The sequence below is a fragment of the Panicum virgatum genome, chromosome 2K (genome assembly GCF_016808335.1).
Source record: "Panicum virgatum strain AP13 chromosome 2K, P.virgatum_v5, whole genome shotgun sequence".
Classification (NCBI taxonomy): Eukaryota; Viridiplantae; Streptophyta; class Magnoliopsida; order Poales; family Poaceae; genus Panicum; species Panicum virgatum.
In genome coordinates this window covers 20,255,780-20,269,370 of record NC_053137.1, presented here as the reverse complement: position 1 = coordinate 20,269,370, position 13,591 = coordinate 20,255,780, and the positions used below count along the sequence as shown (strand labels likewise).

The 13,591-nt window shown below is 43.0% G+C and overlaps 2 protein-coding genes across 16 annotated transcripts; one reads left to right on the top strand and one right to left on the bottom strand.

The window, feature by feature from the left end:
• The first annotated feature begins 1,941 nt into the window (after positions 1–1,941).
• On the top strand, positions 1,942–3,168 carry LOC120695979 (non-specific lipid transfer protein GPI-anchored 25-like). The gene is made up of 3 exons (XM_039979164.1): positions 1,942–2,566; positions 2,667–2,737; positions 2,853–3,168. Exons 1-3 carry the CDS (start codon positions 2,059–2,061, stop codon positions 2,865–2,867), a joined length of 594 nt encoding a protein of 197 aa, XP_039835098.1. The 5' UTR covers positions 1,942–2,058; the 3' UTR covers positions 2,868–3,168.
• A 342-nt stretch (positions 3,169–3,510) lies between these two features.
• On the bottom strand, positions 3,511–8,965 carry LOC120670783. Of its 15 annotated transcripts, none has more exons than XR_005673396.1 (6): positions 7,842–8,955; positions 7,606–7,703; positions 7,270–7,447; positions 4,334–4,484; positions 4,095–4,248; positions 3,511–3,881 (listed from the first exon to the last, which is right to left on the bottom strand). XR_005673396.1 is itself a non-coding variant. In XM_039950933.1 (5 exons), the coding sequence occupies exons 2-5, from the start codon at positions 8,507–8,509 to the stop codon at positions 3,702–3,704; spliced, it is 624 nt and encodes a 207-aa protein (XP_039806867.1). In that variant the 5' UTR covers positions 8,510–8,622; positions 8,726–8,956; the 3' UTR covers positions 3,511–3,701. The 15 variants fall into 15 exon arrangements, 7 of the variants coding, with proteins under 7 accessions (XP_039806867.1, XP_039806880.1, XP_039806890.1 ...); XR_005673397.1 differs by having other exon boundaries at positions 8,372–8,955; XR_005673381.1 differs by having other exon boundaries at positions 7,270–8,186; positions 8,372–8,959.
• Positions 8,966–13,591: the final 4,626 nt, after the last annotated feature.

Here is a 13,591-nt window from a genome sequence, read left to right as displayed (position 1 = left end):
CAATAAGTTCAGGTTATTGCGAGAAACTTCATTATACAGATGACACAATATGAAGGACCCTAGAGGTCCAAATGGGTGACCCTTAGGTGCCCCTCCAATTATTTTTAGTTCAAAGTTAATTTTGTACTACTTTTTTAAAATAGAATTCTATTTTAGAAAAGTGGTACAAAACTTTGAACTAAAGAAGATTGGAGGGGCACCTAAGGGTCACTCATTTGCACCCCTAAATGACCCTCTAGTGCAACAGTGTGTTTGATTACACTCAAAGCACATTTCCAGGTGCCTCTACTCAAACTCCATTTGGAATTATCTGTACCATTTCAATCATGCAATGTTACAAGATGATACATGTAAAAGCTTGGAGCCACCAACAGGCAAACACCAAACTTCCAACATAACCACTTCACTATCACATTGGAACGGCAAAATTACTTTGCTGAACCTGAACCTCCTAGCTTCTCACATTTACTCTGTTTTGCTGAACCGACCAGCCAATCACTCTTTTGTCAGTATTTTGACCGTCCCTACCAACATCAGCTTTTTTTCGTTTGTCATCGTGATTAACAGAGCAAAGCTGATGGCAAAAGTGCTGATGCTATAAAATGGTTGAATCATCTCTGGGCATCCAGTCCACCATGGAAACTTCTGTACCATACCAAATCATCTTCTTTATTGCAGGCTGCACCATAATTTCATTTCTTGGTTGCAGCAATTACAGTTTTACTTGTTGTGCACTATAGTTTCATTCAGATTGTTTGCTTGCTCTACTTGCTGTGTACTGAACTGAAATTGGAACTGTATTATCTGAAACTGTCTGCAAACTTAAACTGAATTGTTGTTGTGGCCAAGAGTAGCCTTTTAATCTGAATTTTAGTTCTGCTCTGCATATTGATTGCCATTGCAAAGATGAAACCAGTCCAGATTTGTAACTGAATGTTAGTACTTAAATTTGACCTAACTGAATGTTAGCACTTAAATTTTGTTTGTAACTGAATGTTAGTACTTCAAAACCAGTCCATATTAATTGTTGGAAGTTAGCACTTAAATTTGCCTTTGCTAGGGCAGGTTGCTTGAGGCAGCAAGATAATCTTCATCTATTTTGTTTGTAAACTTATTTATAGACTGAATGTACTTAAATTTGGTCCTATTGGTTCTGTGATGCAAGGACAGTAATCCAGTTTCACCAGGTGGGTTTATGCAAATGTTCCTAACCAAGCAGAAAATTCTCATCTTGTTGGGAGAACCTCCCACTCTGCCCCATTTATGCCACCAATTGAAGAATTAGCAGCCAATCCACCAGCACCTGGGAATCACAATATAGACAAGATTTAAGCGAATTCTTTGGACACAAGAGTAAGATTTAAGAGTAGTAAGTAACTTTGTTCACTAGTTTCATAATTAGTCAAGATGGTTATTACTTAAATAATTGACGTGTGTGTCGTTAATTGTAGATGAACGCTTGGTTGAAGAACTCGGTGGACTCTATCAACAGTAATCATAAAAGAAATGAGCAGTACTGGGGTGATGTTGCTAGGACATACAACATCACAACACCGAGTCATAGGCAGAGGAATATGAAGCATTGTACAAGTTGTCTACTGTGTCATCTGCGTGCAGTATTCTAGACACATACAAACGGCAGCCGTTTAGCCATTGTGCTTGCCCATACCCGCATGAATTTCTGGCGCTAATCTTCAATGGTTATGTTTGGGACAGTGCAAATCAAATCCCCATCCTGGTAATTTAGCACAGGTTGGCTAGTACTTTGGCTATCTAGTTTGGTGTCTCATCAGGGTCAGCGTGTTTTTTTAGATTATGGAAAGAGTTCCGGCCTTGATCCTTTGCTCACAAGCGAACAACTACAGCCAAAAGATCAGGGTCACCATATACTCGTGCAGACATCTAGATTCCCAGAAATTTGCCTGGCCGTTGAAGACTTGAAGCAATGAATAGCCGGTCATCCGTGTCTCATCCCAAGATTGTGACCCGCCATGTAGGAAGCTGTTTGTTAACAACCACGCTCTTTATCAAAAGAAGATACATTAACAGCACTGTTCGATGCGAACGCAACAAAGCTATTGCAGCACAAGAAACAAAGCTCAAACTCAGAGACACGAGCGTCGATCGATGGCGCGGTCGAGCAAGTACACGCTGATGATCGCCTTGCTCGTCGCACTCGCCGTGGTCCTGCAGCCATCTTCGGCGATCAGAGCCGGAGGAGCTCTCGCCGCGGATCCAGACGTAGCGGCACCGTCGTCCCCCGACGCTGGCGGCGGCATCCCGCCGCTGCTGCCGCAACCGAGGGAGTGCCGGCCGTGGCTGATGCGGATGATGCCGTGCGCGGGGTTCATCACCAACTCCAGCGTGTACGCGCCGGAGCCCACCTGCTGCGGCGGCTTCAACTCGATGTTCGCCTACGGCACGGTCACCTGCCTGTGCCACGTCGTGAACGGCGACGTCGGCCGCCTCCTGCCGGCGCCCATGATCCACGCGCGCATGGTGGAGCTCTTCTCCGTGTGCGGCCACGACGTGCGCGTCGAGATGCTTGCCGCGGCGTGCAATCTGAGTAAGCTAGATAAGCTGCGGCGCACCTAGCTGCTGCGCCTATATATACACACCTGTGTGGAAACTGACCTGTGCTGAATTTGGATGGAACTGACGAACAGCGGACCATGTGCCACCGATAGACCTTCCGAGTCCTCCACCGTCGATGCCATTGCCGTCGCCAGCGCCATCGGTAATATGGATTTTTAATTTCTCTATTCAGCTGCAGCTTTCGACTAGTGGCAAATTTTAGTGTCGTGTAATCAGTTCTGTTCTGATTAAATCTGCACATGTGGATGTGGTTGCAGGATGGCATTGACTAACTAGCAGGGACAGCCATTCAACTGTCGTCCGAAGGATAACAATAAGTTAATAACAGGGCTTGCTGATTCTGTCACGAGCTATAATTTCTGTGCGTCCTCTTCTGGGATAAGTTACAGCCTCGATCTCTTCCTTGTTTAGGGAATAGGGAGTGATATAAGTTAAGGATATACCTACGTCAATCTGCGAGCAACTCAACTAGGATAATTTTATCTACTTAAACAACAAGCTTATAGCTTGTTTTGTTTTTCTGCGATTGAATACTAGTCTGAAGTCCCTTCAGTACTACTGGATTCAGAACCTATCTGACATTCTTTGAAAACCAGACTAGTGTAGATTTGAGCGTTGGCATACTGCACATAATATCACTACCCTCATGCAACAGGTTAGATAGAAAAAACAAAATCAATCCCAAAAATCTTATTAGATTGATGGACCAAACAATTGCTCCTATGACAAAATGCCACTAATAACTCTTTTAACTAATCTAGATATTTTTTCCTTGGCAAGAGGTTCTAACTCTAACCTATACCTAACACACGTACTACTACTAATACTACGATGACGACGATCATGGATCTGCAATCCCAAATTTCTTTATCAATTACTAGTAACCATGCCCGCGCGACACACGCGTGCCATACGTTGATACAATACTAACTAAAATTTTATTATAATAGAACAATGTTTATTTACACTTTAACAAATATATACAAAAATTCAATAATCTTAGATTCAAAGAAATACCTGACATACATAGATTCAACCATTGCTGGCTATATTGCAACTTACAAACCTTGCCTAAACTACTATGTCCTGATGTCATTTTGCCTGACTCATAGAGCTTGCACAGTCGCCAGCCAACGAGAACCATGGTCTGAATGTTGCCAAGCATCCGGACAAGCTTTTCTTGATTGAGTTGAAAAGCTTCCAGTGGAGCTCCAAATTGCTTCTATTGTCCTTGTATTTATCTTGAGTGCCACGAATTGTGCTCCAATAATCCTTCTCAACTTCACCTGCAGAAACAGATGAGTAAGAGCCAGTTTATGGTTGCTGTGCATTGGCGCGTGATGCCTATGGAATTTGTTATGGAATATTAGATAGTACCCCCTCTGTTTTAAAATGTCCTAAACGTCATATTATATTTTAAAACAAAATGAGATTTTTGGAGAGAAACTGTGCAATCACCAGCTACTTGTTCAGAACTATTGTATGGAAAGCTTTAAAACCTGTTGGAACTGGGGTATAGAAAACATTTGTCGGAGCCCAAAGATGAGTTGTACGCCATCACCAGGTAAGCACCATCCTATTCGTGCACCTTTCCGCGGCCTTTTTTTCTTGACCAGCAGCTTCAAGATCGTGGTGAGCAGGAACTCATTGCCTCTGACCCTCCACAATCATCTTTTTTTCTTAGCAAACGGAATAAGCGCAACAGAGTGGACATAGAAAGGATTGTAGGAAGGCTTACATCGGTCCCGGCAATTTGTAGGAAGCCTCTGCCATATAGTCCAGGTTATTTGAAATGTTTGGAGGAGAGATACATGTGGTTGCATTGACTTCAGGGTATGCAGCCACCTTGCCAATGGTTTCTCTGGATGATGATCTTCCACCTCCCTACCCTTCAGCAAGAACAAATATTTTTTATTCAAATATTAAGTACGAAAAACATCGGATCCTCCAAGATATACCAGAAAATGTGAGTACAAAACATCGGAATGTCAACAAATAATTGAATGAAGAACACAACCTGGTAGGATCACCAGTCCAATCAAATTCGTTAAAATTAGCCTGACACTTAAATCATCATTAAGGTAGCTTAATAAAGGGTTATCAGATTTGCTCATGCAAACCATGGGTAGACTTACATGATTGCATAATATAGCGAAAATGGCCTCTCATGCCATATTTCAATATAATATTTTAGCGATTGATGACACACACAACACTTAGAGTAATGTGATTGTTAAGATGACTATTTTCAGGCTTTTAGGTTCAAGTGATGACAAAGAGAAGAGAGGCGTAGCAAGGCCCGAAGGGCCACCCCTACGGGGGTTCCGCTACCCGGTTAGCGGACGGGGGTCGAGGGGGAACCGCCCCTCGCGGGTCTCAGGGCAGCGCCCTGAAAGCTCTTCGGTCCAAGGGACAAGAATTGAGGCATTTTGCTATCATCGGTTAAACCGACGTAGGGCAAAATGAACTCACCGGTGCAATCACAGAGAAGGTCTGCGGGCTAGGGTTTTACACCGGATGAACCGACGCTACAGAAGTTATATACGTCGGTGCATTGGCAGATGAAGACCGAGGAAAATACCTACACCGGTTGAACCGACGATGCTTCAGTCAATTGCATCGGTTCAGTTGTCCAGAGAGGTGGTTTTTGGAGGAACGTGAAGAAGTTACACTCACCGGTTAAACCGACGCTAATATTACATACACCGGTTGATTGCATCGGTTAAACCGGCGATACACCGGTTGATTGCTAACGGCTAGTTTTTCAATTAGCAGTTTACATACACCGGTTGAACTGATAATGGCTTTTGGGGTACGTCGGATTAACCGGCGTTACGCAGTTTACTGGCAGCTTCTCTCCAACGGCTATATTTGCTTATGCTGCCTATATATAACCCCAAGGCCGGGTCATTTGAGAGTGCTGGAGTTCAAGGAAGTATACAAGAGCTAAAGATCATCTCCAACCACCATAGAGCTTCATTGTACATCATATAGGCTTAAGCACACTTGTTAGAGTGCTTAGTGCTTGATTAGGGATTAGTTCTTGCGAGAGCTCCCTTGAGAGAAGTCTTGCTGCGGCAAGCAAACACTTGTACTCGTCGTGTGACCCTCCTACTTGGTGTGGAGAGGCAACGACACTTTGTGCGGGGAAGGAGACCCCTCTTGGTGAGAAGCTCCGATAGTGAAGACGGTGCCGTGGTGACGCTTCGAGATAGACGGTGGCGGTGACCTCGTCTTTGTGACTTGGCGTCACTTAGCCTTTACTTGTCGGGAGCCTTGGAGGCGTGGCAAGACGGTGATCGAGTGAAGAGACTCGGCATCACACTTGTTCGTGTTGGACAAGTGGCCGTGGACGTAGGGAGGGACTTTGGTGTCCTAACCGAACCACGTTAAATTGTGTGTCTTGGTGTCTTCACGGGAGTTTGTATATCCTCTCCCTTACCGCTTTACTTACCGCATTACATTTCCGCATTTACTCTTTCTTGCTTACCTTTACTTTCCTAGTTAGTTTGATTAGGATTGGCTATAGGTTGCAAGTCTTTTGGGGTAAGTAGAGGGTAGCATAGATAAACCTTAGTCATAACTAGCATGTGTAGGGCGTGTTAGGTTTATCTTATGCAATTAGATTGAGCCCTAGGTTAAAAAGCGATTAGCGACCCTATTCACCCCCTCCCCCTCTAGGGTCGGACACCCCGGTGATCCTTACACATAAAGAGCGAACCCATAAGACATTGCGTGAATCCTAGACATCAGATGTTTATCCTCTCATCAATATCAGCATGGCTTAGATACTGGAGGTTGAATTACACATTCCGCAAAACAATATAGATGTGTTACAAGATATTCAAATGACAAAAATGATATCCACAGTTTAGGTTCACAAGTTTTTTCTGGATCCTTGCCAAAGACAATGCCAAATCTCATATTTATACTTTGAGATGCACACTGGTAACAAACTGAAAATGCTACAAGCAGAAAATATAATACATATACACACAGACTACTCGTTTATGTTGGACAAGAAGTCCTATATCAATTTCATGCCATCCTTTAGGTTAAATGTTCCTCGCTGAGTAGGGATTAGCAGAGATTATAACCCCAAAGTATTTTATGTTATATGTGAAAGCTGACACAGGAGAGTCAATTTACCATGCATCTAACGGCAACCTGACACAGTTTAGCATATGGAAAGGAAATATAGAAAGATCACAGGAAGGAAAAGAACAGGCCCTCATGCTTCTGTAATCCGATCAAGCTGATGACATGTTAGACTATTTGAGAGTGAAATTATATATTGAGCTGCTGGTGAACATTTTCTTTTTTTTGGCATAATGAAAGTTGAGCTCTTAGAATCGAGGGAGATTGACTTCATAAACAACCACATTTAAACTGCAAGCAATCATGGTTAAAGAAAAATTTTACCCATGATCCAATAGATGGACCATGTATAATCCTGCACAAATAAAAAATTATTCGATGTATACCAGAAGAGGAACCAGCCATTAATATGAATGATTGATTTCAAACATTAAACAATATCATAATCATCTTCTATGCTTTATGTACAGAAAATTAAAAAAGCTTACTGTTATTCTCTAGAATAAGAATTGATCCTCACCAGTAAATCTAATTCAATAATAATAATCAAACTCCAGATGTTTTTTTAAGACATACCATAAATGGGCAATAGAAAGGCACCATATCTCCATGATGCTGATATGGAACAGAGACATTTCAATCAAGATTCCAAACTATATGTCCGAAGATTTAAGACAGCAAGAAAAGCCGGCCGACAGTCACAAATACCCCACAAAAAGAAGCAAAGACACTTTCTGCAGCTTCATCCAGGCACCTGTGAAAGGTAACAAAACAAAAGCTCATTTATGATGAAGGGATTAAATCACCATCCTATGCGTCAGATAATGGAACCTAACACTGATGATTCTCTTTGGCAGTCAATACGGCAAGATTGACAAAATTGCTTTTTTCTTGCATAAATGCCTGTAAAACCTTGAATGTTTTATCCCACGTCTGTCATCATCTTGCCCTCCAAGTCTAGCGGTAGAGAAGAGCAGCACCTGGCATGCACACAATTACAAGCATACTCCCTACGAAGATGCACGATTTTGTCAGAGATAACACCGGATCACACTGCAGATATTGTAGAATGGGATCAAGCTTAGAAATGGGGCCTTCTGACTGCCGTGTACTACTAATCTGGAGACAAAGGGAGAGGAGCAGGGTACCGGGCAACTCGAGCGCGGCGGGTACCAGCCGGTACAGAAGCTCCTAGAGAAGCGGCTCCTCCACCGCCTGACCGCCGCCTCCTGCAAACTACAAGCTGGGAAGCAGTGGCGCGGGTGGCGCCCAGACGGGCTCCGGTTTCGGCCTCACCGGCACGACAATGCCATCCTAGAAACGGCCATGGCCGACCTCACGGGCGTGGCCACCGCGGATGCGCTGCAGCTCAACACATCAGAGACGTCGGCCGGGGAGAACGCGGCGGCGGTGCTGCAGCCTCCGCAGCCGCAGATGTCGGCGGACGCGGCGCGGCGCAAGTGGAAGCGTCGGCGGCAGGAGCAGCAACAGCTCTTTGTCAATCATGCCACTATTATTGGTCGTCCTCTGCTCCCTCCCCACGAGCCACGAGCATCCAAAGCAGAGCAAGCAAACAAGATGCAACGTTTTCTCGATTTCCGCCAAGAACCTCGAGTAGGGGAAGCAAATTGGCGTGGAATTCTTTGGATTGCGAGATTTCAGCAAGATGGGAGCCTACCAAGAGGGTTCTTCGATGGAGGTCTCCTCGTCGCCGTTCCACCGCCGGAGCCGGCTCTCGGGGGCCGCCGCCGCCATGGAGCACGGATCTCGTGGATCCGGCCACGCGCCCCCTCGACGACTCGTCGCCGCTTGCCATAGGGCCGCTCGGCGCGAGCCCGTGCCCCCTCCAGCTCCACCAGCTGCGCGTCCGCCGCAGCTCCCTCGCCGCCGCCCACGCCGGCCGCCTCCCCCCGAGTCGCCGTCTGCCTCCTTGAGGACGTGTTCCGAGTTACCGTCGGGCTGTGAATGTTTGTTGGAGTAGCGAAGTAGCGAAGCGAAGCAGAGATCAGGGAAGCGGCGAAGAGCAACAAACCTAAACCCTATAACCACGGACCAGCGAGCGCCGCAGCAGATATCGCATGGCCGCCGACCAGCGCCCGTCAATCCCCGACGTGCGTGCCGTCAATCCCCGTAGTAGAAACCATTTGGCAGGCGGATGCGCGCGATCACCGCGTGACGCAGGCACGCAGCTGAGTCTCAGCCCCCGCGCCCGCGACCGCGCGATCAAGGAGGAGGATTTCGACGCTCCAATCACGGAAGCGCGTGGGACGGCATGGCGCGTGAGGCAGATTTCTTATAGAGACCGCGCGCGCCGCAAGCGAGCGATTGCAGAGAAAGGCAGCCACGTGTTTCTACTGCTTAGAGATGGAGACGGTGGCTGTCTTCCCAATTTCTACCGTTTCGAATTCCACCGTCATTTTCGAAAATTCCAGACCCGTTTTGTTTTATTCCTCTTTCCCCTTCCTTTAGCCTTGAGGTGCAGGCGAAGGGGATCCAATCACTGGATTTGAGAGACACAAGGCGGCGAATCGCCGGAGACCCACGTTGATCTCGACGTCGCACGCCGTGCTTGCCGTGCGATTCATCCGCGCCGAGACGGAGTATGCATGAGAAGTAAGCAGAAGCTGCACCGAGCTCGCCGCGCCTCCGTTTCGCCTGCTGCATGGGGCAGTACACTGGAGACGAGGAGGCAGCCGCGCCGAGCTCCGTCGCACTTCGATCTCCTGCATCGCACTTTCAAATTTTTCATATACATGATCTGAAAGTTCTCAGTAGTTGTGCTCAAAGTTTTCAAGTAGTCAGTTTCGAGTTTTAGAATGAAACTTTATAAGTTTGGACATGTGATGTTTATATGCTCCATAGTTTTTTTTCACAAATATGAATATGTATTATGTTTTCAAATATGTGCATTCGAAGCTAGGTATTCTATAAAAGTTTTCCATATAAGAGTCAAAAGCTTTCAAGATTCTACTATCAAGCGCCATTTGTAGAGCTTTAAAAGTCAAACGTAAATTTTTGCAGCGTGGAGTGCATATATTACAATCTGGCAGTACATAGTTACATATATTCATAGTGCAAAGTTTGGAGTTACAAAGTTTTTTAATCCAGAAGTACAATGTTTTGAAATGTGTAAGCAGTAATCCGCTTAATATAAAATGTAAAAATTAGAATAAAAGGTTTATATGTAAGAGTACAATGTTTGAATTGTGCTATTACAAAGGTCCAATATGCATAGAGTTTGGTGATTAAAAGGTCGTGAATGTAGAAAGTTGTCAATGTAATTCTATTTTTTGTTATTTTTTCAAGGTTGTGGATGCATAAAGTTTTTTTGGTGTATAAGTTTTTAAGAATTTTGTATTGGTTGTGCAATATTCCCTTCATATCATTTGGAACCTAGAGGTGGTCAAACTTTACAAGAAAATATTGGACATATGAGAACAAAGTATTGGATATGTGACTATAAAGTTCTAGATCTAAGAGTAAGAATTTCTAAACATGATGGTACAAAGTTTGTGTCGGGCTAAAATTCTTTACTTTATATCCACAGTTTGAATGCTAGACCAAAGTTCTATATTTATAATTTGTAAGTTTGCAACATTCCAGTACAAAGGTTTTGAAGTGCAATACGAGAGTTAAGATATAGAAAATATTCTATATATAGGTCAAAATTTTTATATATAAGATTTAAAAGTTTATAATAGGCTAGTACAAAGTTTCCAACTTCAGAATGCAAAGTTTTTAACTAAAAAGTTCATGATTTTGAAGCACAAAGTTCTGTATTTAGGAGTAAATTTTTTGATGATGTGATAACACAAAGTTTATGAATACTATTTGTTTTTGAAGGTACTACCTTGTTGTGCCTAACACTCTCCACTAGAAAATAAATTAATGCTTTTAAGTTCTGGTATTTTCGCAATTTTGCCAAGACATTTGCATAGTAGTTTTTTTTACTAAACCATGGTGAATTCATTTTTGTGATATTTGTGACCATGATGTGTCCACATTAATAAGAAGCTTACTAAACTCCTATTTTGCACAGGTCAGGCCAAGGTTCATTGGTAGCTCTGAAACAAGACTTTGGACCACAACACTTCATAGGCTATAAGGTGAGATCAAGGCAGCAGGTGAGATCAAGGCAGATTGATTGCTGTGAAAACAATTCTGTACATGTGTTTTAAAATACAATGGTATGAAGTCCTCAAATTTAGATGCTAATTTTATTGTAATTACAAAGTTTTAGAGTTCGGAGTACAAAATTAGTAATGTTATATTTCTACAGTTCATATGTTCTAATGTTCAAGGCTGTAACTTTTTTTCAGATAAGGTTTTAGAACAGAGAGATACAAAGTTTATGATAGGCTAGGATAAAGTTCCCAATATGGGAATGCAAAATTTTTTAATTATGAGTATTATATGTAAAAGCACAAAAATGTTTTATCACAAAGTTCCAGATTTTTTTAAGAGTAAAGTTGTTTTCACGAGAGTACAAACTTTTATAACATGCTAGTAGAAAGTTTTCTATTTTGGGCTGCAAAGTTCGGAGTTTATTTTACTAAATTTTATTTGAAAAGTCCAAAGTTATTGAACTTAGTATTAATTTTTATTTCAGTAGAAAGTTTTTATGTAAAAAGTTCTATATCTATTTGTAAATAGTTTCAAATATCCATGTATAAAGTTTTGTATCTAGTAGTATAGATTTTTAAATTTAATTGTAGAAAGTTATGAAATTTTGTGTACCCAGTTTTGGATTTACAAATTTGTGGATTATGGTGTAGAAAGTTTGAAAATATATTAGTAGAAATTTTGAAAATATATTTATGGTTAAAAAAGATAACGATATTGGATGAACAACATGGACGTGCAATCAGTTTTTTTATTCTACGCTCTAGAACGATAGCCAATCTATTTTTAATTCATCCTCCTGTATTGTGACACAGAAGAATTATTCCACATATTCTTTTTTTATTAACTCTTATTGTCTTTTTATTTTTATTTCTCAGTCTTACTAGTTCTACATGCATATGGATGTGAAACCCCCCGCCCATTCAGTCGCCCAACCGTTGTCCCGAAAGAGAAAAAAGAATAAAGTAGAAGGTAGAGTAGAAGCCTGAACACGAAACTAGAGATGAATTAATTAATTAGCAATACCATAGTGTTCTTTCCACCAAGACAAGTCAAATACATATTCGCTACTACAACTACTAGTGCACAAGCGCTGCTTCATAGCTGCGACGCTCGTTCGCCGCAATGCCGCGCCGCGGCGCACGATCGTCAAATAATGGCCCCCCGCGTGAGGCCGTGGGTATGGGTACGTCTCGCGGTGGAAAAAAAACTGGGGAGGCAGAAACATCGCCGATTCTCTGATTTCGCTGCTGGAAGTTTTCGTCGAGCCTTGGTTCAACCAAAAAGTGTATGATTTGTGGGCCCTCTGTGAGAGGGTGGGGGTAAATTTTTTGGTGGGAGACTATCACTACTACAGAACAGACCTTTGGTCCAAGTTATTTGTCCCGGCTGTCTTTGGATCCGGGACCAAAGAGTGCTTTAGTCCTGGGCCCAACGGCTAGCCGGGGCAGCGTGGGGGGCAGGGGCCTTTTGTCCCGGTTGGAGCCACCAACCGGGACCAAATCCCCTCCATTTGTCCCGGTTGGTGGCTCCATCCGGGACCATTGGTCCCCGGGGCCTTTGGTCCCGGTTGGAGCCACCAACCGGGACCATCCCCGGGGCCTTTGGTCCCGGTTGGAGCCACCAACCGGGACCAAAGCTTCACCCTTGGTCCCGATTGGAGCCACCAACCGGGACAAATGGAGGGGATTTGGTCCCGGTTGGTGGCTCCAACCGGGACTACCTATATTCCCTTTTTTCCTCCCCCGCCCGAGCCATTCAGTTCAGTGTTCTTGCTGTTCTTGGCTCGGGTAGGGGGAGCTCTTGCCCATTTCGCCCACGATTTGTGAAGACTCTTTGATTCCCTATCCATTCAATAGCTATAAAGGTTAGGAGTTTGTTCCTCTCATCATTTATTTCTTATTTAGCTCAGTTTTTATTGTTTAGAAATAGAGAAATAATGGGAGGTTTCGTTGTGAAAGTTTCTTCATTTTTATACCATTTGAACTCAAATGTGTGTGGTTCTTTTAGCTGTGCATATATAGATAGATTTACTTATTTTAGTTTATCTAGATGAGTATAGAGAGTTGATGTGTGATTTTCTTGTATAGAGAGTTGATGTGTGATTTTCCATGTATAGAGAGTTCATATTATTATTATAAATTAAAACTAGATTTTTGTTTACAATGAGAGTATATATATTACAATGTGAGTATGTTTATATTACAATGTGACTATTTATTATTTTATTAATTTTTTATTATATTATGAATAATTAGTTGTATTTTGTATGTGTCTTCATTATATTGTTGTAAACATAAGTGTAGAGAGTATGAGTTTGCCACCTGTGAGTACATTGGAGCGTCGGGCGTCCACTCGGGCAGCGGTATGCTATCAAATGGAGCCCACCGGACATTCTCTTGAGTTCCGACCTGAGGATCGTATTGGACTTCTGAGATGTCGTATTCGTCGTTGGGTTAAGAGAGCGTTTAAATGCTTTGAACTTGGTCGAGAAATTCGCAAATTTCATCGTGAATTTAATGTCGAACTATATGGGACGGATGACGATCGCGAGTTGATGGCTCGATATAATGCAAGGCGTGAAGCGTCAGGGCTAGCAGAATTTGACCGTAATGTGGAGAGACTTCGCGAGGCGGTTCACGAGGCCTCGGTCAATTAGTCTCGTGAGTAGTTTGTATTAGCATGCATATATTGTATTTGCTATTATTTCAGCTTGGACCATTTAAATTATTATATTTGTGTGATGGATTATGTAGACCTTTTAATTAATCGTTGT